Genomic DNA, 22713 nt, shown 5'->3' on the forward strand with positions numbered 1-22713 from the left:
AGTGTTGTAATGACCCACAAGGAGAGGTTGGGTTAAATGATGAAGAGCTGAATCAAAGAGGTAAGTTTGAAGGAGTGGAATAAAGGTGGGAATGAGTATGTGGGATGTAAGGAAAGTGCTGTTGCTTGGTTCAAGTGGCCATTCATGGCAGAATGATTAAAATTGGGAATACAGAAGAGGCAGAATTAAATTAGTGCAGGAAGTTTAGAAGTTTCTGCACCTGGAACATATAAGATCCTGAGTGTGTGCTGCCTGGTGAGGGAGGCTGGAACTAATGTTGCAATTTTAAAATACTAGGTCTCCCATTTCAGATAGAGATGAAGAGATCTTTTTCTCATAGAGGTTTGTAAGACCTCAGAATTCTCTCACCATCACCCACCCCCGCAAGTTTAGAAGGCTGGATCATTAAATACTTTAAAACCAGACTTATGTAGATTCTTGACGAATGAAGGGCTCACTGGGTTTAATGAGTAGGCATGAAAATACATTTTAAGCCACAACCACATCAACCATGGTCATATGGAATAGAAAAGCAAGCTCCCCTAATCCTACTCATAATTCATACTTTATTTATGTACCTGGCTGTTAAAATGGGGTGTATAATGTTCTCTGAGCTTCTTTCTCATACTTCCTGAATACCTTGGATTTCCTGATTCTACTGCGCCACCATACTCAGGTGGCTGTTCTGTTACGTATTTCTCCATATCTCTGTCTCCTTCATTAACAAGACAATGGTGAGCCCAACACTGATCCTGTTCACAGGGGATGTACGTGCCAATGAACAACTGGCATTGACAGCTACGCACACCGTATTTCTCCGGGAGCACAATCGTTTAGCGAGAGAGTTGAAGAAGCTGAACCCTCACTGGAGCGGAGAAACAACCTATCAGGAAGCGAGAAAAATCCTGGGAGCTTTTCAGCAGGTACAGAGAAAATGTCACTGGTAACGTCACGGTAATTCAAGTCACTGACTAAATTCCAAATCCCATCACAGCAAGTTGTGGGATTGAATTTAATAAATCTCGGGGGAAATCTCTGACACCACAGCAGCCGATCTGTGGGAATACCACCGTGTACAAGTTTCCCTGCAAGTCATATGCCATCCTGACTTGGAAATACATTACCATTCCTTCATAATCACTGGATCAACTTCTGTAAAGGGACTACAAATATTTTAAAACACCAGACAAAACCAAACAAGCTCGGAGTTTGGATGATATCAGTGTGCTCCAATTTGCTCTGTGGTTTGTGGATATCTTCACAGAAACCCAGCAGTAAATGCTTCTCAAAATTGCAAGTGGAAACAATTAATTGCAGCTTTGTTTGAAGGATTATTGCTATTTTTTAGAAAATGGTGATAATTTGCTTTAATATAATGTTAGCATTTTTGTATAGAATGTAGTGTTAGACCATTCCCACTCAATGTTTTCACTTTGTCTACACACATATCAGGTCCCTCACCATTGGAACAGACACGATAGATTTAGAGTCATAGAGATGTACAGCACAGAAACAGATCCTTCGGTCCAACTCGTCTATGCTGACCAAATATCCTAAACTAATCTAGTCCCATTTGTCAGCACTTGGTCCATATCCCTCTAAACCCTTCCTATTCATATTCCCATGCAGACGCCTTTTAAATGCTGTAATTGTACCAGCCTCCACCACTTCCTCGAGCAGTTCTTTATCAACTTTTACAATACAGTCAATATTTCCATCAGACTGGCGATGTTTCCCGGCATGTTCAACTTTGCACAGTTCAGTAGCATTCACTGTCTTGTTCTAAGATGTTGCATGTTCAATCAATGCTTTTCCAAAAGAATGAGCTGACTCACATTACCCTGTCTTCATTGGCTATCTCCAATATTGCACCAATGCAAAGTATAGGAACCATGATGCCCTTCTTTCCTGCCTTTTGCTATGAAATCAACTTCTTTTGACTAGTAGAGAATTATACATCTTTATCCAAATATTTGAGCTTGGTAGGAGTCAGGGTGGGGGCATAATGGGCAATACTAGAATTTTCTTTCAGTGGATACTGACCTGGAAATGTTTTTGATTGACTCAACTTTGGTGTTCGATAAAAGTTTGGATAATGTTGCATATCATTGAAGGTGGCATCATAGAGGTACAAGGTGGGTTCAGGGCAGCTCTCGTTATGGGTATATTCTGGACCAACCCCCGGAAATGAATTCTTGACTCACATTTAACCAAATGAAGCAGGTAGGTTGACCATTTTGTTGATTTGGATGTCATCACATTATGAAACATATTCAGCTCGGTCAGTGAGTGCTCGAAAATGAACACCTTCCCTCATATTGGCTGTAGTATTACAAAGAGTGAGAAATTTAAAATATCAGGCACAGGACAGTTCATCACCAGGATGTGACCGATAGTGCAGAATACAGGACTATATAAAATCAGCATGCACGTTGACTTTGCTGCAACGTGATCTCGGGTCAGACAGCAGGATGTCCATGTTCTGGGGTCAGACAGAGTTGACCGTGTTCTGGGGTCAGACAGAATTGTCTGTGTTCTGGGGTCAGGTAGAGTTGCCCATGTTCTGGGGTCAGACAGAATTGTCTGTGCTCTGGGGTCAGACAGAGTTGTTGTGTTCTAGAGTCAGACAGTGTTATCCATGTTCTGGGGTCAGACAGAGTTGTCATGTTCTGGAGTCAAACAGTGTCATCCATGTTCTGCAGTCAGACAGCAGGATGTCTGTCTGCTGTGGTCAGACAGAATTGTCTGTCTGATGTGGTCAAAGTTGTCCATGCTCTGGGGTCAGACAGAATTGTCTGTGTTCTGGGGTGAGACAGAGTTGTCACGTTCTGGAGTCAGACCGTGTTATCCATGTTCTGGAGTCACACAGAGTTGACGTGTTCTGGAGTCAGACAGTGTTATCCATGTTCTGGGGTCAGACAGAGTTGTCATGTTCTGGAGTCAGACAGTGTTATCCATGTTCTGGAGTCAGACAGAGTTGTCGTGTTCTGGAGTCAGACAGTGTTATCCATGTTCTGGAGTCAGACAGAGTTGTCATGTTCTGGAGTCAGACAGTGTTATCTATGTTCTGGGGTCAGACAGAATTGTCTGTGCTCTGGGGTCAGACAGAGTTGTCGTGTTCTGGAGTCAGACAGTGTTATCCATGTTCTGGGGTCAGACAGAGTTGTCATGTTCTGGAGTCAGACAGTGTTATCCATGTTCTGGGGTCAGACAGAGTTGTCCGCGTTCTGGGTTCAGACAGTGGGCTGCCTTTGTTCAGTTAAAGGCTGAACTTAACAATTTCAGCTCCTATACCTGATTGTTACTTCCTGAAGCCTCACTACACACCCAGGTCTTAGGGTAAAGGACAATCTGCTCTCACTGTCACTCCCAAACCTCAACAATGGCAGAAGCTTTCTGTGTAGACTGAGGAAAGCCCACCTCCCACCCCCACTATCCTCACTACATTCTACACAGGGTTCATTGAGAGTATCTTGAGCTGCTGATTCACTGCCTGGTTCGGGAGTTGCACCATCTCAGATCATAAAACCCTACAACAATAGTGAGGACAGCCGAAAAGACCATCAGGGTCTCTCTCCCCTCCATTACAGACAATTACACCACATGCTGCATCCAAAAGGCTAAGAGCATTGTGGAAGACCCCACACACACTTCACTCAACCTGTTCTCCCTCCTGCCATCTGGCAGAAGGTACTGGAACATTTGGTTTCTCACGGTGCAACAGTTTCTCCCCTCCAAGCCATCAGGCTCCTTAACACAGTATGATCGGACTCTTTTCCAGCTGAAATTCCTTGCATGACTTCAAATTGCTGCTAGAACAATGTCTATCAATTATTATTCTTCTATTACACTGTAACTTGCATGTTTTGCACTTCTTAAGGACTTTATACTGCCCTTTGTATTTGTGCTGTCTATGTAGCACCCTCGATCCTGGAGGAACACTATCTAGTTTTTAACTGTATCATTTGTAGACGGTAGAAGTGACAAATAACATAGCTACTCTACTCTAACTTAATTCTTCTGTCTGTGCAAGAGCTGTAACCAATAACATCCAGCAAAAAAAAAATCATTTTCAAGCCCAACACTTACTCATCTCTTTTGAAGTGATTATTTTTAGGTTTCATCAAGCTGATTATTTTTCATTTTCTACAGATAATAACCTATAGAGACTTTGCTCCCCTGGTAATCGGAGACGAGGCAACAATGAAATATCTCTCATCTTATGAAGGCTATGATGAATCTATCGATCCTGGTATTGCCAATGTTGTCTCCACAGCAGCTTTCCGATTTGGACATCTCATGATTAACCCAAAGCTATTCCGTCTTGATGAAAACTACCAGGAACACCCACAATTCAAAAGCCTTGACCTGCACCAGGCTTTCTTCACTCCCTGGAGACTGATCAAGGAAGGTAGGTAACAATCTTTAATATGATGGCAGCAATCTCATCCTGAGAGATTGCAGTGAGACTGAGAGCAGCTTTCCACTGCAGTAATGGGCAAATAGTCTCATGATTACACTATAACTAGGTTCTAGCTGTAAATGAGTGTGAGACATTATATCAAGCTTAATATTTAATTACCTCTGGTCCCAGTTGTAAAAGTTATTTTAACCTATATAGAGTTTAGTTCCAGGCAAGGAAGTATTTTTTGAAGTCTAATTACTGTTATGATGTAGATAATACAGCAGGCAGTATGCATGCTGCAGCAAACTCTCACCAACAATGTGATACTGATAAGTTGAACTATTTTTGTAATTTGATTTGATTTATTATTGCCACATGTACCTAACTGTAGTGAAAGGTTTTGTTTTGCATGCAGTGCAGGCAGATCATTCCATTCAAAGTGAATAATGGTAATAGAACAGTGTGAGAAGTACAATGTTACAGCTGCAGAGAAAGAAGATCCACCCTAAAGTTAAAATTTGCAAGATTCATTTAGAATCAAGATACAGGATAGCATTTTGCAGGAGGTAGGGTGGGAAGAGGTGTAATCCAGGTAGCTGTGGGAGTCGGTGGGTTTGTAAAAAATGTCAGTGTAAAGTCAGTTGTCATTGATGCAGATGGAGAGGTCCAGGAAGGGGAGGGAGGTGTCAGAGATGGTCCAGGTGAATTTAAGGTCATGGTGGAATGTGTTGGTGAAGTTGATGAACTGTTCAATGTCCTCACGGGAGCACGAGGTGGCGCCGATGCAGTCATCAATGTAGCGGAGGAAGAGGTGGGGGGTAGTGCCGGTGTAACTACGGAAGATGGACTGTTCTACGTAGCCAACAAAGAGACAGGCATAGCTGGGGCCCATATGGGTGCCCATGGCTACCCCTTTGGTCTGGAGGAAGTGGAAAGATTTGAAGGAGAAATTGTTAAGGATGAGGACCAGTTCAGCCAAACGAATGAGTGTCAGTGGAAGGGTATCGGTGGGGACGTCGGGAGAGGAAGACACAGATGAAGGTGAGTGCAGGGAGGAAATTGGAAACAAAATTGATTTATTTTTCAAATTCCGGAAGAGAAAGAGAGAAGCAGCACCAATGATGTTGTTGATATACCAGAGAAAGAGGTTCACTTAATCTAATCTACTGTATTCACTGCTCACAATGCCGTCTCCTCTACATTGGGGAGACGAAGTGTAAACTGAGCGACTCCTTTGCAGAACACCTATGTTCTATCCTCAAAAATGACTGAGCTTTTTCGGACTTTCCATTTCAACACACCGTCGTGTTCCCTGGCTAATTTTCCGCTTAGGGATTCTGCAGCCTCTGGACTCCATATCAAATTCAATAACTTTAGGGTCTGAGCACCATCTCCTTAACCCAACCCATACATACCAGGCCCTTTCATCACAAGGATTGCTACCACAAACAACTCATTGTCAGCCATTAACAGTCCACAGTAGCAGCTCTTGATTCTCCCAGGCCGACCTTTACCCATTCCTTTGTCTGTCCAACTATGTTTCTATCAGGGCTCCAACTCCACCTATCATTTATTCTTTCCCCCTCCAACTCCTACCCCTTCTTTACCATAAATGCCAACCTTTTTTATGGGTGGCACGGTGGCACGGTGGTTAGCACTGCTGCCTCACAGCGCCAGAGACCCGGGTTCAATTCCCGCCTCAGGCAACTGACTGTGTGGAGTTTGCACATTCTCCCCGTGTCTGCGTGGGTTTCCTCCGGGTGCTCCGGTTTCCTCCCACAGTCCAAAGATGTGCAGGGTCAGGTGAATTAGCCATGCTAAATTGCCCGTAGTGTTAGGTAAGGGGTAAATGTACGGGCATGGGTGGGTTACGCTTCGGCGGGTCGGTGTGGACTTGTTGGGCCGAAGGGCCTGTTTCCACACTGTAATGTAATCTAAACAAAATCTAAACAAATCTAAACAAAATCTTTTCTGAGCTGTCATCAGTTCTGAGGAACATTAACTCTGATTAACTCCACAGATGCTGTTAGACCTGGAGAGTTTCTCCAGCAATTTTTGATTTTCTTTTTGATTTTCAGAATCCATAGTTCTTTGTTTTTTTTTGTGTCAGTGTTGGTTTAGGGACTTCAGCCTGAAGGGTAAAAGAACTCATTATGGGTATAGTTTCAATGGTGCTTTTATTGGGTAATAGTCATTGTCACAGATATTTCTGTTTTGCTCAGTTGGAGATATTTAATGTGCAGCATCATTCACTGTACCACCAGCTGCATGTCAGACAGTATGTTGTCAAACTGGGAGATGGATGAAGGGGTCTTGTTTTGTGTATGTGTCTGTGTGTATTAGGTGGAGTCGATCCCCTCATGCGAGGGTTGTTGGGCAGACCAGCCAAACTACAGAGACAGGACAAGATGTTACCAGACGAATTGCGGGAGAAACTGTTTGAACTGACCACTCATTTAGGAATGGACCTGGGTTCCCTGAATATGCAGCGTTCCCGGGATCATGGACTCCCAGGTAAGTAGAAAGCAAACACTGGGTAGAGTTTGACTCTGAAAAGCAAATTTGTAAAAATGTGAGTTAATACAATAATTTCAATGTCTGGAGCCACATTATCAAGAGGCCAGCAGGAACATATTGGTTATACTCACTGAGAAAAACTGATTTCACTCAGCGCTGATTGGAAATGATATGGAAAGGCTGATGAAAGGCTGAAGTCCAGTGCTGGGTAGTAGAGAGTAGGTATTGGGTGAGGAACTGAGAAACAATCTATGGGATCATCTTAAAATCATCAGAGACTGTGGAAAATGGGATCAGAATCACACCTCTGGGTATCTCAGCTGCTATTATATGTCACATGATTGAAAGGGCACATCAGCTCCTCTCTGAAATGCCAGAGAGCATTTACAAGGGAAAGTGGGCTTTAGCAAGGAGTACATGAAGGAAAACTACCAAAACCTAGCAAGGGAGTTTCCACTTTTAGGTTCTGTGTTGTTCATGACATACTTTAGCTGACTTTGCAAGAAGGCAAGAGACATTTCTTGAGTTCATCATTTGAAATCTGTATTTTGGAAATGGAGTGACCTCTGATGAGTGCCACTAATGAATCAGTGAAGGCATAATAACTACATTTGGCCCAAGAAGAATCTCAAACTCAAAGTTGTTAATTCCTACCTCAGGATAGAAATAGTGATTGACTTTGCCCACATTTCATGTGTTGGCAGCCATCTTGTGAAGTTACTGTATAGTTAACTTGTGATCTGACATGGCAAGGTTCCAATTGTATGTTCATGTGGGTGACCTGCAGTTTTCACCTGCCACCCATAGATTTCTCCATTCTCATGTTTCATTTTCAGTTTCCCTTCCTGCAGCCCCAGTGACTTTACAGTCGCCCCCTCATTTTGGTTAAGCCCCTTTATTTCATTGCCTGTGTGCCCATTTTACTATCTGAATCTATGATTTTTGGAAATTTTCAAGCCTTTGTTGGTGCCATCCCCTCCCAAAGTGGAGGTCAGCATTATGTGAATGTCTCTATTGATGGCTCCTGGTGCCCTTTTACTCAGTATAAAATGTCATCTTACGATCTGAAATTGCTCCCTATAAGTGTCTATTCCCTCATCAACCCAGTATAATGAATCCTATTCCAGACTAGAGCTGTTCGCTTTCCCCAGGGCTCATTGGACTACACCCCATAAGCTCCTGCCCACTATGGACCCAACCACTAGGGTTGACTGTGGCCTACCTCTTGGACAGACTTAACAGAAAAGGCCCAACTGACTACTGCCCACCTACAGACACTGTCTCAATAGCAGCTCCGCCTACCTAAATCCCAGATTGGTTGCACTTGACCTTCAGAATTTAAAAAAAAATGAATTCATTTAAATTCTGGCTAAGCCAGCAGTTATGAGCCCATTGCTGTGGGCCTGAAGTCACATGCAGGCGAGACCAAATAAGAATGGGTGTTTCCTTCTGTAAAGGATATTAGTGAATGGGTATTAGGAGACATTAAGGATGCAGATGCTGGAGAAGTCAGAGTTGATAAAGTGTAGCGCTGGAAAAAAGCACAGCAGGTCAGGCAGCATCTGAGGAGCAAGAGAGTTAATGTTTCTGGCTTAACCCTTCATGACTTCATCCAATAATCCACAAAGTATTTGTGATCATCATTAGATACTTAATTCCGGAGCCTGATTGAATTCCTCTTTCTGCCAAGGCTGGGATTTGAATACAGGTCCCCAGAATATCACCTGGCTCTCTGGATTAAAGTCTAGCAATAATCCCATCGCCTCCCCTATAAGGACACAGATCCCTCGATTCACTAAAGACCAAGCACCTGACTGATTGATTGTGGTCAGGTTCCTGTAGTCAGGTGAGCCTCTTGTCTGTGGCAGTACCCTCTGACTGATGCAATCTCCCTTCACCCCACCAAGGACTTTTTCCCTTTGTCTTTCACACATCAACATTTACTTGAAGTGTGCTTGCTGTGTCAGTTGCTCTGAGATTGCTGTAGCACGGTATTGTACAGATATACAGCCATCCCCTACCTGTCTGAAACATAAATGTTCAGTGTTCTCTTTCATCACAAGCTATTGGCCTTTCCACCAACATTGAAAAAGAACAAGCTAAACAGCAATGATTGCCAATCTGTAACTGAATGCTCAGGTCCTCATGCACTAGAATATCAACGCAAGCTACAGAGTCCAGCATAACAGCTGTCACTGGAAAGCTGTAAAAAAATACTGAGGAAATGTTGGAGAAAACCAGCAAGTCTGGCATTTTCTGTGGAAGCCTCTATTTCTCTTTCCAGAGAGGCTGGAAACCTGAAACTAAGCATTACAGTCAATTTGCTCTAAGAAAGTAATGTCACCCACGTAGAGACTGAATACATTCAAGTGCTAAAGTCAGGATGTACTAAGAAAGAAAATTAATGCGAGTGTCCATGTCACTGCTTAAGCATTCTGCACAGAAGCATGTGACGTGTGGCTGTCTCTGTGTGCCAAGAGACCTGACAGAAGCATGAGTATTATAGGTGTTGAGGGCTTCTAAGGGCTTCTGAGTTGCTCCGAGAGTGGGCAAGGGGATGTGGTGAGGATGGCAGTTTGCTGATGCCCACTTGCTCAGATGAAAGATCAGGGAGCAAGATGCCCATGGACCATACAGGGACATGGTGAAGAAGAGGTTGTGACCTAATGGATAGTATGAGTATTCAGTGAGCTGCAGCTACCATCTATCGCTCTCTTTTAGGTGTTGGGTTTTTAAACCATCTAGTTTGTCTCTGGAGAAGGGGAGAATTGGAAGTGCAATACAGTGAGTTTGGTATGGCTGAGGAAAGAAATGGCTGAAGAAATGAATAATTACTTTGCATCATTCTTTACAGTAGAAGACATGAGTAACATCCCAAAAATTCAAGAGAGTTAGGGAGAAGAGATAAGTACGGTAGCCGTCACCAAGGAGAAGGTGTTAGAAAAACTGGAAGATCTGAAAGTGGATACATCACCTGGACCTGATGGGCTATACCCCAGAGTTCTGAAGGGGAAAGCTGAAGAGATAGTGGGGGAGGTTTAGATGTGAGCTTTCAGAGATCATTGGAGTCACAGAGGGTCCCAGAGGACTGGAAAATCGCTAATGTAACCCCTCCATTAATTAAGAAGGGAGCAAGGTAAAAGACTGGAAATCATAGGTCGATTAGCCTGACCTCAGTTGTTGGTAAGAGTTTGGAGTTTGTTGTGAAGGATGAGATTTCTGAATACTTGGAAGTGCATGCAAAATAGGACAAAGTCAGCATGGTTTCGTCAAGGGGAGGTCATGCCTGACAAATCTACTAGAGTTCTTGGAAGAGGTAATGAGGAGGTTAAACCAAGAACAGCTAATGGACGTTATCTATCTGGACTTTCAGAAGACCTTTGATAAAGTGCCATACAAGACAAGGGCCCCTGGTGTTAGAGGCAAGATGCTAGCATGGATAGAAGCATGGCTATCTGGCAGAAAGCAGAGAGTGGGGATAAAAAGGTCCTTTTCAGGATGGAAGCCAGTGACTAGTGGTGTTTCACATGGCTCGGTGTTAGGACCACAACTTTTCACTTTATACATTAACGATTTAGATGAAGGAACTGAGGGCATTCTGGCTAAGTTTGCAGAGGGTACAAAGGTAGGTGGAGGGCAGGTAGTATTGAGGAGGCATGAAAGCTGCAGAAGGATTTAGACAAGTTAGGAGAGTGAGCAAATAAGTGGCAGATGGAATACACTGTGGGAAAGTGTGAGGCCATGCACTTTGGTCGGACGAATAGAGGCATGGAGTATTTTCTAAATGGGGAGAAAATTCAGAAATTGGAAGTGCAAAGGGAGTCCTAGTTCAGGTTTCTCTTAAGGTAAACTTGCAGGTTGAGTTGGTAGTTAGGAAGGCAAATACAACATTGTCATTCATCTCGAGAGGACTAGAATAGAAAAGCAGAAGTACTTTTGAGGCTTTATAAGGCTCTAGTCAGACCACATTTGGAGTATTGTGTGCAACTTTGGGCCCCATATCTCGGGTAAGGTGTATTGGCCCTGGAGAAGATTCAGAGGAGGTTCATGAGAATGATCCAAGGAATGAAAGGCTTAACATATGAGGAACCTTTGAGGACTCTGGGACTATACTTGATAGTGTTTAGAAGGATGAGGAGGGATCTGATTGAAATTTACAGAATACTGAATGGCCTGGACAAAATGGACATTGGAAATATGTTTCCATTTGTAGGAGACATGAGGACGCACAGGCACAGCCTTAGAGTAAAGGGAAGATCTTTTAGAACAGAAATAAGGAGACATTTCTTCAGCCAGAGAGCGGTGAATCTGCGGAATTCATTGCCACAGAAGGCTGTAGAGACTAGATCATTGAGTGTATTTAAAACAGATATAGATAAGTTCTTAATTGCCAAGGGGATCAAAGGTTACGGAGAGAAAGTGGGAAAATGGGGTTGGAAAAACTTATCAGCCATGATTGAACGGTGGAGCAGACTCAATGGGCCAAGTGGCCTAATTTCTGCTCCTATAGTCTTCTGGTCTTAAATGAGATGCCACTGCATGGAAATAGGCTAGTCATTTTTGAAGGACAAGATTCTGAAGTCATCATTTAAGGTTTGAGGGAAATCAAGCCAGATTTTCTCAATATTAAAATCCGACCAATTTATTCTTGCCTTATTTAGTTACTTCACTCCCCACCAGAGAGGAAAATATATGTCTGTATCACTGTATCATTCTATGAACCTTCATTCATTTAGCTTCAGAAAGTCTTTATCAGAGACCTAACAGCTGATCTCTCGCCAAACATTTTAACCTCAGCATTTATGTAGCAATAAAATAAAATTTATTGCACTTTTTCCAATGTAACATATAGTAGACAGATATATTTTATAGTAGGCAGATCTGTCATATACATAACAGATATATTTTATGTTTCACACTCTCTGAACTTCACAGGTTACAATGCTTGGCGGAGATTCTGTGGCCTTTCAGCACCCAGAAATCAGGGTCAGCTCTCTAAGGTCCTCTGCAATACTGCTTTAGCAAAGAAACTCATCGACTTGTATGGAACTCCAGAAAATATCGACGTGTGGTTAGGGGCAATCTCCGAACCCTTCGTAAAAGGTGGCAGAGTAGGCCCTTTGTTGGCTTGTTTAATAGGACAACAATTCAAGAATCTGAGAGATGGAGACAGGTAAGGAACAAAAAAAGTTACAAATTTTGAGATTCATTGATTTGGGGCCTCATAGTTGTGGGCTTTTGTGACACAATGGTAGTATCCCTACCTCTGAGCCTGAAGGCATGGGTTCAAGTGCCATCTGCTTCAGAGATATCTCATAACATTTAGAAACAGTGTGAAATGCCTTCATAGTACCAATGGTGAAAGATGGGGATGTTTGGTTTGGTTATGGCAATTGGTCAGCAGCAAACCTACAGTCCCCATGCTACAGTTAATGCCTTCCAATCCCAGTTATTCTGCCCCAGAGGCTTTCCAAGCTCAGTGCAAGAGCTCCTCAGATTCAGGAACAAGCCTCTATATTAGGTGCTAATCCAGACCCTATGATGCATTGAGGACCTCGCTTGAATTTCCAGAGTGTATTTTGCTCTGTGCACACTCCACCCAGTCAGACCAAGTTGAGAAGCAGGATGGATAAGTTCCAAATTACATTTCTGGTGCTCAGTGGGAACATGGAGTGAGCAGCTCCCCCTTAAAATTAACCACCTACTGCCCAGCTCACCATTCTCATCGGCTATTATTGGTCTGGGCCTGTCCAAATTTCATGGGACATCTAGTTTGTGTATGCATGGTAATCAGCTTTAGTACATGGCTTAGCCATCCTACCATCAGCAATGCCAATTGAGCCATTCCTTGCAAGTTCAGAGTTAACATCTAGTCCATTTAGTCACAACATGCAGTTATATTCACACAGCACGGAAAATGACCCTTTGGTCCAACTCGTTCATGTCGATCAGGTTTCCCAAACTGTAATGGTCCAATTTGCCTGCGTTTGGTCCATATCCCTTTAAGCCTGTTCAAATGTCTTTTAAATATTGTAAGTGTACCGGCATCTACACGTCCTCTGCCATCTCGTTCCATATATGAACCACCCTTTGTGTGAAAAAGTTACCCCTCAGCTCCCTTTTAAATCTTACTCTTCTCACCTTAAACTTATGCCCCATAGTTCGGAACCACCACTGCCCCCACCCCACCCCTACCGGGAAAAGGTATTTGCGATTCAGCTTATCTATTCCCCTTATGATCTTATAAACCTCTATCAGGTCACCCCTCAATCTCCCAAACCCCAGGGAATAAGTCCCAGCCTATCCAGCCTCTCCTTATACCTCAGACTTTCCAGTCCTGGTAACATCCTTGTACATCGTTTCTGCATCCTTTCCAATTTAATAATATTCTTCCTGTAGCAAGTCAACCAGAATTGCGCACAATATTCCAAAAGTGGCCTCACCATTGTCCTGTACAGCCACAACATGACAGCCCAAGTCCTGTACTCAATACTCTGACCAATGGAGGTCAGCGTGCCAAACACCTTCTTCACCATCCTGTTTATCCTTGACACCATTTTTAAGGAACTATGTACCTCTGTTCGACAACACTACTCGGGGCCCTACTATTAACAGTACGAGACCTGCTCTTGTTCGTCTTACCAAAATACAATACCACACATTTATTTCAATTACACTGCATCTGCCATTCCTCAGCCTTTGGCCCAGTGGTTAGCACAGCTGCCTCAGCGCCAAGGACTTAGGTTCAATTTCACCCTTGGGAGACTATCTATATAGAGTTTGCACATTCTCCCTGTCTCTGCATGGGTTTCCTTTGGGTGCTCCCATTTCATCCCACACTCCAAAGATGTGCAGGTTATGTGTATTGGCCATACTGAATTTCCCATAATGTCCAGAGATGTGCAGGCTAGGTGGATTAGCTATATGAAATGCAAGGTTATAGGGTAGGGGTGTGGGCTGGGTGGGATGGTCTTCGGAAGTTCAATGTGGACTCAATAGGCTGAATGGCTTGCTTCCACACTGTAGGGATTCTATTCTACGATCAAGATTCTGTTGTAGACTTAGATAACCTTCTTTACTGTCCACTATACCACCAATTTTGGTGTCATCCACAATCTTACTAACCGTGCTTCCTATATTCCCATTGAAATCATTTACATAAATGACAAACAATAGTGGATCCAGCACTATTTGCTGTGGGACATTACTGGTTGCTGGCCTCCAGTCTGAAAAATAATCCTCCACCATCAGCATTGTTTTGATCTAAAACATTACAGTTTAAAGAATGGTCAAGACAAAAAGTGACAAGTGTGTTTTCTGCATCTTACAGTGAATACAATTGCTTATATTAAATCTTTAGACTAAGAAACAATTCAGGAAATCCAAATCCCTCTCCCTCATCATAATCTTACATGGGATCAATGAACATCCGTTAACACTCCCAGCCTTCTCAGCAGCTCATTCAGTCAGGAATGTCAGGACACTGTTTTAATCAACAAGTTGTCTCTGATCTGAAAATTCCAGAGACTTAACAATAAATGATCTCCCTTTGTTTTTCAGATTCTGGTGGGAAAATGATGAAACATTTCCTGCCCACCAGCGTCAGGCTCTTAAAGACATCTCCTTGTCCAGGATAATCTGTGATAACACAGGGATTCAGTTCCTTCCTCAGAATGACTTTAAATTCCGTCCATTCCCAATTGGATATGTAAACTGCAGTGAGATCCCACAGGTCGACCTGAGTGCATGGAAGGAAGATTTAGAAGGTATGGGGTGATAGGACTGGGCCCAGCCTTCATTATGGTATTAAGCTGGTATTATGGTTCAGTTATTTTTGTCTATAATGCTGATCAAATGTGCTGGTGTAATACATGAGCAAAGGAAAGCTCAGAGATGAGACTGTGAACAGTCACTGAGGTGAAGAACGATAACATTAGAAGCAGGAAGTGTAGAGCTAACTATTAGATCAGCTCATTTATTCACCTCCTTGACCTGCCACTAAAATCACTGTCATCATCGAATTGCATATACCTTGAATCAACTCCCATAATTGATCAATTCCTCCTCTCCCCAGAACCAGCTAATTATTTCCTGAACCCATTTATGCCATCTACACTTCTCTGATAATGTATTTGCTGCTTTTGGCTTATCTCCATTCTTATTTAATCCCTTCAATCACTGTCAGTTTACTGCCTCACCAAAGCAAATGTGAAAGTGCAGCATTCATCCAAAACTGCACTGGAGTGCAAGTCTGAATTTTTGACTTCGCCCACATTTTTCTAAAACATTGAGAGTGACATGAACTGGACTAGAGTCCAGTGGTATCCAGTGTCAAGGTATAGTTTCTGCAAGTTAGCTTCAGGATAGATAGTCATGTTGAGTAGTCATTCTGTGGACAGTTGGTAAGTTGTGTTTGCCAATTTTCCTGGTGATGAATGAAAGAAATATTGGTTCGCACCGTCCTTCTATGGATGCAAAGTGGACTTTTTTTTTCATTATAAACAGGATGTTTCTTTGAAAGCTGAGTCAGTGGGTGAATCATGTGGAGAATGTAACTGATCATTACTGAGAAGATGGAATATACAAATCAATCAATGTCCTGATCATTTGTTACTTTCAGGGGTCAAGAGGAAATTCCTCTCAGTTTCTCCATGTGCTTAGTTGGGAATCGGGGATTGGATAAATATGTGCTTGCTTGATATCGAAACAAATCCTCCTTGCAAGTGTGCTTGACTGAAAGGGTGTTTATCATTTCACATTTACTTCTGTTTTCATATGTGGCAAACACTGTGAGGTGGAAATTGTTTCCACATTCTACATCATCCACTCCACGGTGAATCTTCATTTATCTTTCTTTACTAACTTGCCTGTTTAGCTTCTAGCAACCTAAACATTGTTTTGTGATGTGCGTGATGCTTCAAATATTCTCCATGCCTCTCAGCTTTCTTTCTCCTAATTAATATCGGTTTGTTCCATCTACAGTGACTCCTTGTGGCTCAGTTCCTCTTGTTGATCACGGCCACTTCTCCATCTGTAAATCTTCAGTCAGGTATGGCTGTAAGTCCGGATATGAACTGATGGGGGGAGACACGATAACCTGTCTGAGTAATGGACAGTGGAACCGAGAACCACCTGGCTGCATAAATGCACACGGAATCCAGTGCATCGTGACTGCCAATGGTTGGCATTGAGTCCAAAAGATTAAAAATAAAAACAAAAAACAGAAATTGCCACTGCCATCATCAGAGTGCTAATCTGTGATGAGGTCACCTCTCAAATCATCGTCCCCCTTCCTTCACCGACCCCACCATACACATTCCATTGTCTCTTATTGATCTTCTCTTTCTGGAAATGTTAGCACTAGCTTGAAGCTTAGATGTTACAGTTTAAAATCAGAACATGCTGAAAAAATTCAGCAGGTCTGGCAGCATCTGTGAAGGCAGAAATAGGCTTAAAATTATGAATCCAATATGACTGTAATTCAGAACAATCAGTTCTGGAAAAGAGTCATATTGCACTCAAAACATTACATCTGTTTCTGTCTCCACAAGATATTGCCAGACCAACTGACTTCTCCAGTACTTGTTTTTATTTCTGACCTCTTGTATCTGCAATAATTTGCACTTTTAAGATAAAAGCGCTGATCCACCCTCGGAATTCTTTCAGAACTCAATCAGTCAAGACCACATAAAGTTCAAAATCCCACTGGACCAATAGCATTGAAAGGACATAAATGTGGCACTGAACCAAAAATGCCTACCTGGACATGCTTTAAACCGGTGCTATAATTTCAAAAGAACCAGATAAAATCAAACTTTAGTTTAACAAACTAAAACAAGGAAAGCCAATTCATTGCAGCCAGAGAGATTATAAATATGGAAAAGGAATGTTCAGTTGTCAGATATCTGGGGTGTATCAATTTTTGAATAAGCAGAAATGTAATTGAGTTCTTAAAGACACAAGATCCACAAGACCGTGTAACCATAAGGAGCAGAATTAGACTTCTTAGCCCATCAAGTCTACTCTACTATTCAACCAAAGCTGATCTGTTTCTCAACACCATTCTCCTGCCTTCTCCCTGTAACCCTTGATCCCCTTATCAATCAAGAAACTATCTATCTCTGTCATAAAAACATTGAATGACTTGAACCCCACAGCCCTCTGTGGCAATGAGCTCCAGAGATTCACCATCCTTTGGCTGAAGAAATTCCTCCTCAGCTCAGTTTGAAAAGATCTCCTTTCACTCTGAGGCTGTGCCCTCAGGTCCATGTCTCTCCTTCCAGTGGAAAGATCTTCTCCACTTCCACTGTATCCAAACCTCTCAGTATTCTGTACATTTTATTGAGAACCCACCTCAACCTTCTAAATTCCATTGAGTATAGACCTAGAGTCTTCAGCCATTCCTCATATGACAAGTCCTTCACCCTAAGATCATTCCTGTGAATCTCCTCTGAACCCCCTTCAAACTATTGCTGGATATCTTTAGTAACCTGAGCTCAGAAACCTAGGCACCACCTGTAACTGAGATATATTTTCACAGATGAATATAAAACAATTTCTTAATCACACAGCAAACATGATTTCCTCAATTCATTTTCTGAATATTTTGAATTTTGGTTTGTTTTATTACACACACACACACACACACCCCACCAAAAAAAAATCTGGCCCATTGAGAGAATGTTAAAGGAATAATTGACTGTAGCATTTCAATGCATTGGTAGAAATTCCAACATTTTCTTTGCTTCTTTGTCAATTTCAGTACATGAATTAGAAGTGAGACTGTTCATCATGATTCTCAATCGATAGCCCCTTCAACTAACTGAGTTCCATTCACTATAAATTTATTTTTAACAGTTGTGGAAACTTTAGTCCTACTTAAAGTTCATGTACCATTCACGTACCATTCACCTCCCTGTTTAACTCATCAATTCTCTGTCAATGTTCTACATTGTCAGTCTCAGCAACTCCTGAAATGCATTGAAATGTTTAACTTGTGCTCATTACTTCTCACCTGGGCCAAACTATAGACATTGCAAACTGATTGGCCCACCTTTAGGCGTCAGATTTTGAAAAAAATATTCAATGTGACCTTACGATAACATAATGTAACAGACAAGTTAATAGGACAGTAAATCTCCCATGTACATAAACACATGACTAACAACCATTTAGAGGAATATCTACATTTTCTGTGCTGTCAATACCATCAATACTGTCAATTACAAATTATACTGTGATAAACAATTTGAAGAAAATAAGGTTTTTTACTGCTTTGTTGCGAGCACCCGAGCTACAAATCTTCTTACAAACTTTGTTGTAGTTAATGCTTGCTATTGTATTGTCAGAATATCTCGATCATCGAGAGACTCTTCCATGAAATTCATTATTGAATATTCATATAAGGACACAATGTTGGGTCATTGTGTCTGCTAAAGGCTGACTCTGCAAATTCAAATTCAGTGCTGTTAGTAACTGAATATTGGGAACAGATGCTTTATATCCCAAATGCTGTCTAACATTAGAAAGATAAAATAGTTCTCATTTGTGTTCTTAACTCTACACTCATGGGGCCATCAATCTGTTCCTATTTACTATTGTTTATTGTTGTGACTGTTTTGCTGTGACATGCCATGAAACTAGTTTCATCAAACCTGCTTGTCAATCTTTGACCAATTGAATTCCTGTGATAGATCTTGGCCAATGAGAATTCTCTTTCACGTCCACCAACAATCTAAAGATAGTATTTTTTGGAAAGGATCAAGGTGAGATTTACAATGTGACAGATCACCTATCATCAGGTTAACAATGTGTTCATAATCCAGACCAGTTTCAGCTGGTTTCAGCTCCAGCCCCTCACTCACTAGTTCTCCATCAACAGTTCTTCCCCCTCACAGAATGAAAATTATGAGATGGAGGTGTGTTGCTCCTGGTTTCTTTGAGGCTGATCCTTCATTAACACTGATGATTGATTCTTTTATTCCATATAAAGTAGGTTGGTATTCTTCTGCTTTGATCATGTGGTCTTAGAATAGAATTGGATCCAATTATTAATGTAGGTATAAATTATATTGGCCTAAAATGGATAATGTGCCTAATTCTAAATAAATTTTTCGTGGCTCAGTTTTGAACACAGTGGCTACTCATCTGCGGACATCAGCTTGGTAGAACTGTCCTTTCAAAATGTTTATTTCTATGAAAACACACGGTATGAAAATCAAAATCCTGATATTATGATATTTACAATAAAGTCACATGAACTCTGGGTTCTCACCTCTCATTGCTTCTCACTGTCATTTATAGATAATGATTTATAAGTTAACCCAGTTTGGGCAATTTGATTTTTTTGTTTACAAGTTTGCAAAAAGGTCTAGCCGGCAAATACCAGCCTGTTCCATATAATTATCATACTTTACCAAAAACACCAACAAGCATCTTACTCTTTAGCTATCGTTTAGTTTACTGAGATGATGTAACACTGGATCAAGAACTGAAAGTCAATTAGACAGGAAAACATGAAAAAGGCCTCACTGAAATATTTCAGGAGATCACACTAACAATGACTTTTACTGTTCTTTACCTAATTTCTGTGATCAGCCACGAAATGGTGATGCTCCCTTTTGAAATGGTATAATGAATTAAAACTTAGTTACCAATTTGTTCAACTGGTTTCTTCTCTGGAAAATGAAAACAAATCCACATTGAGTCTATTTCATTCTTTGCGTAACTTATAAGCATCTGATATTTCCCGCCCTATCTAATTGAAATAATTTGTCAACAAGTCCAATGCTTTCGTGCGAGTACTCACAAGGAAATTGTCATTGATACCAATCTTTTTCTATGATATATGATATTTGGGTGGATAACCTTTTCAAACTTATCTCAGCATCAGGAGATGTGATGACTGGAGGAGGAACACCTCATCTTCTCTCATGGGAGCCTCCAACCACAAGGAATCAATGTCAATTTCACCAGTTTCCTCATTTCCCCTTCCCCCACCTTATCCTAGATCCAACCCTCCAAATCAGCACAACCCTCTTGAACTGTCCTACCTGTCCATCTTCCTTCCCACCTATCGACTCCACCCTCCACTCCAACCTATCACCATCACCTCCCCACGCCCCCCCAACTCCATCCACCTACCACATTCCTAGGTACCTTCATTCCAGTCCCACTCCTATTCCGAGTTATCTATGAGACCCCTTGCACCCTCATCCTTCCCAAACATTCCTGATGAAGAGCTTATGCTCGAAATGTCGACTCTCCTGCTCCTTGGATACTGCTTGACCGGCTGTGCTTTTCCAGCGCCACACTTTTTGACTCTGATCTCAGCATCAGTCTTCTGGCCCTTGTTTAATTCTTTTGCCAAATGTCAATATTGCCCATGTCAGGGGACCAAACCTATACATCTTTCTCATTGAAACCTGGTCTCATACAAGGGCAAACTGGATGTTTTTCTTTTCATACTGGATTATCCTATGAACATAACCCAGTTCATTACTTCGAAAAGTTATGCGCTCCAATACCATGACTTGGTTCTTTTTAATGACAGGTTTCAGTTGTGGAAATATGACACACTCATTAAATTGCAGAAGTGCATGCTTCAGAGATCTGGAATCCTTGACAATGCAACTTACCAAACAAAAATAATTAAAATATCAATACACTGCATCTTTACCACTACTAAAATAGCCGTGAATCATTTAATAACTTGACGTTTTGCCATAATATATGTTCAAGATGAATGGAGGATGTGGGGAGTAGTTCAAAATAGATGTTTTCACAGAAAGGGTGGTGGGTACCTGGAACACATTGCCAGAGGAGGTGGTGGAAACAGGTACAATAGGAGCATTCAAGAGTCACCTAGACAAATACATGAATAGGAAGGATATAGAGAGATAAGGATCCTGTTGGTGAAGACAGCTTTAGTATGGAAGGGCAAAATATTTTGGCGCAGGCTTGGAGGGCTGAAGGGCCTATTCCTGTGCTGTGTTGTTCTTCGTTCTATAAGTACATCAACTGCAAATTCTCAAGATCTATTTGATAAGTGGTAATATCTACCACCAGCAAAAATTGCTGGATAGTACACAGACTCTCATTAAATCAAGCAAATTGGGAGATCTGGTAATGTTGATAAGAACTATAATAAAAGTGTTAAAATGTGGGCGGCACGGTGGCACAGTAGTTAGCACTGCTGCCTCACAGCGCCTGAGACCCGGGTTCAATTCCCGCCTCAGGCGACTGACTGTGTGGAGTTTGCACGTTCTCCCTGTGTCTGCGTGGGTTTCCTCCGGGTGCTCCGGTTTCCTCCCACAGTCCAAAGATGTGCAGGGTCAGGTGAATTGGCCATACTAAATTGCCCGTAATGTTAGGTAAGGGGTAAATGTAGGGGTATGGGTGGGTTTCGCTTTGGCGGGTCGGTGTGGACTTGTTGGGCCGAAGGGCCTGTTTCCACACTGTAATGTAATCTAATCTAATCTAATCTAATACATTGTTTAAAACAGGCAATAAACATAACAAGCAGGAGAAAGTGTTGGCTACATGCCCCCTCAAGTTCACTCCGTCATTCAAAAAGATCATAGTCTGTCTTCTACCTTGGTTCCAATTTTCCTATCCCATTTTACTTTATTTTTCGATTTCCAAAGGCTGAGTGATCTCATTCCTGAATTTACTCCACAGAGTACTCATGGTTTCTGGGTAGAGAATTCTGAATACCCAGATTATTCCTTCTTATGAAATTATAGTCTCTTGTGCGAGATTCTCCACCAACAGAAAACAGCCTTCCTGCATCTGTCCTCTAAGAATCTCGTATCTAAGATCACCTTGCATTCTTCTAAACACTTTACAATGGGGGGTATAGCAAGTTCAGGAACTAAATTAACAAATGCCTGCTGCCCTCCAGATTGTGAATAGATATCCATAGTACTGTAAGCTTCAGGTACCTGGCCCACTTATATTGATAGGATGGCAATTAAGGGCTAGATTTAGCAGTCAGTAATGAATAGTGCTTACTGCTATATGAGGTAATGGTTCTAAATGCATTATGTGGGACAATACACACATCCTAAGAGAGGCAAAGTAAAGACACACTCAAAAATTCTTAGAGACATGGCATTCAAACCAGAACTCCATCAATAAACACATCAATTTAGATTATATCTCTTGAAAAAAAGAACCGGAACTGAAATCACCCACCTTAAGAAACCAAGACCTATAAATAGATTAGGTTTTCACAATGTGAAAACAGGCCATTTGGCCCAATAAGTCCACACTGACCCTCCAAAGAGTAACCCAATCAGACCCATTTCCCTACACTTACTCCTGACTAATGCACCTAACACTATGGTCAATTCAGTATGGCCAATTCACCTGACCTGCACATTTTTGGACAGTGGGAGGAAACCGGAGTACCCAGAGGAAAACCATGCGGCCACGGGGAGAATGAACAAACTCCGTACAGACAGTCGCCCGAGGCAGGAATCAAACCCAGGTGCTGTGAGGCAGCAATGTTAACCACTGAGCCACTGTGCTGCCCATGAGGTGGGCCATTCCACCAGCACTCCACCGGAGACTCTCACTGATGATGCTACCTAATATAGTGACGAAACATCTGAAAACAAACCTTCAAGCTCAGCGAGCTAACTTATATACTTAGCATTATGTTCATGTTACATTGGCTTCTTCCATTCCACTAATATCATATACAGACTTTGGGTGGAGACAAGGAGTTCTACTCTAACTTGTGGAGGGAGTCAATGTATCTGTACCAGCTCACTAGAGTCCTCATAACG

The 22713-nt window shown here is 41.9% G+C and overlaps 1 protein-coding gene across 2 annotated transcripts in view; it reads left to right on the forward strand.

Moving 5' to 3' along the window:
- The window catches only part of LOC122564098 (eosinophil peroxidase-like), a 52158-nt gene extending 32971 nt beyond the window's left edge, over nt 1-19187 (forward strand). For both annotated transcript variants that reach the window (XM_043718659.2, XM_043718660.2), the window contains exons 9-14: nt 763-923; nt 4153-4411; nt 6749-6919; nt 11858-12095; nt 14483-14688; nt 15905-19187. In XM_043718659.2, coding sequence (XP_043574594.2) covers nt 763-923; nt 4153-4411; nt 6749-6919; nt 11858-12095; nt 14483-14688; nt 15905-16113 — 1244 coding nt within the window. In that variant the 3' untranslated portion in view covers nt 16114-19187. The remainder of the gene's footprint in view (nt 1-762; nt 924-4152; nt 4412-6748; nt 6920-11857; nt 12096-14482; nt 14689-15904) is intronic.
- The last annotated feature ends 3526 nt before the right edge of the window (nt 19188-22713 follow it).

This window comes from Chiloscyllium plagiosum, unplaced genomic scaffold, assembly GCF_037043375.1.
Source record: "Chiloscyllium plagiosum isolate Xiang-an unplaced genomic scaffold, Cpla_swu_hap1 HiC_scaffold_31, whole genome shotgun sequence".
In the NCBI taxonomy this organism is placed as follows: domain Eukaryota; kingdom Metazoa; phylum Chordata; class Chondrichthyes; order Orectolobiformes; family Hemiscylliidae; genus Chiloscyllium; species Chiloscyllium plagiosum.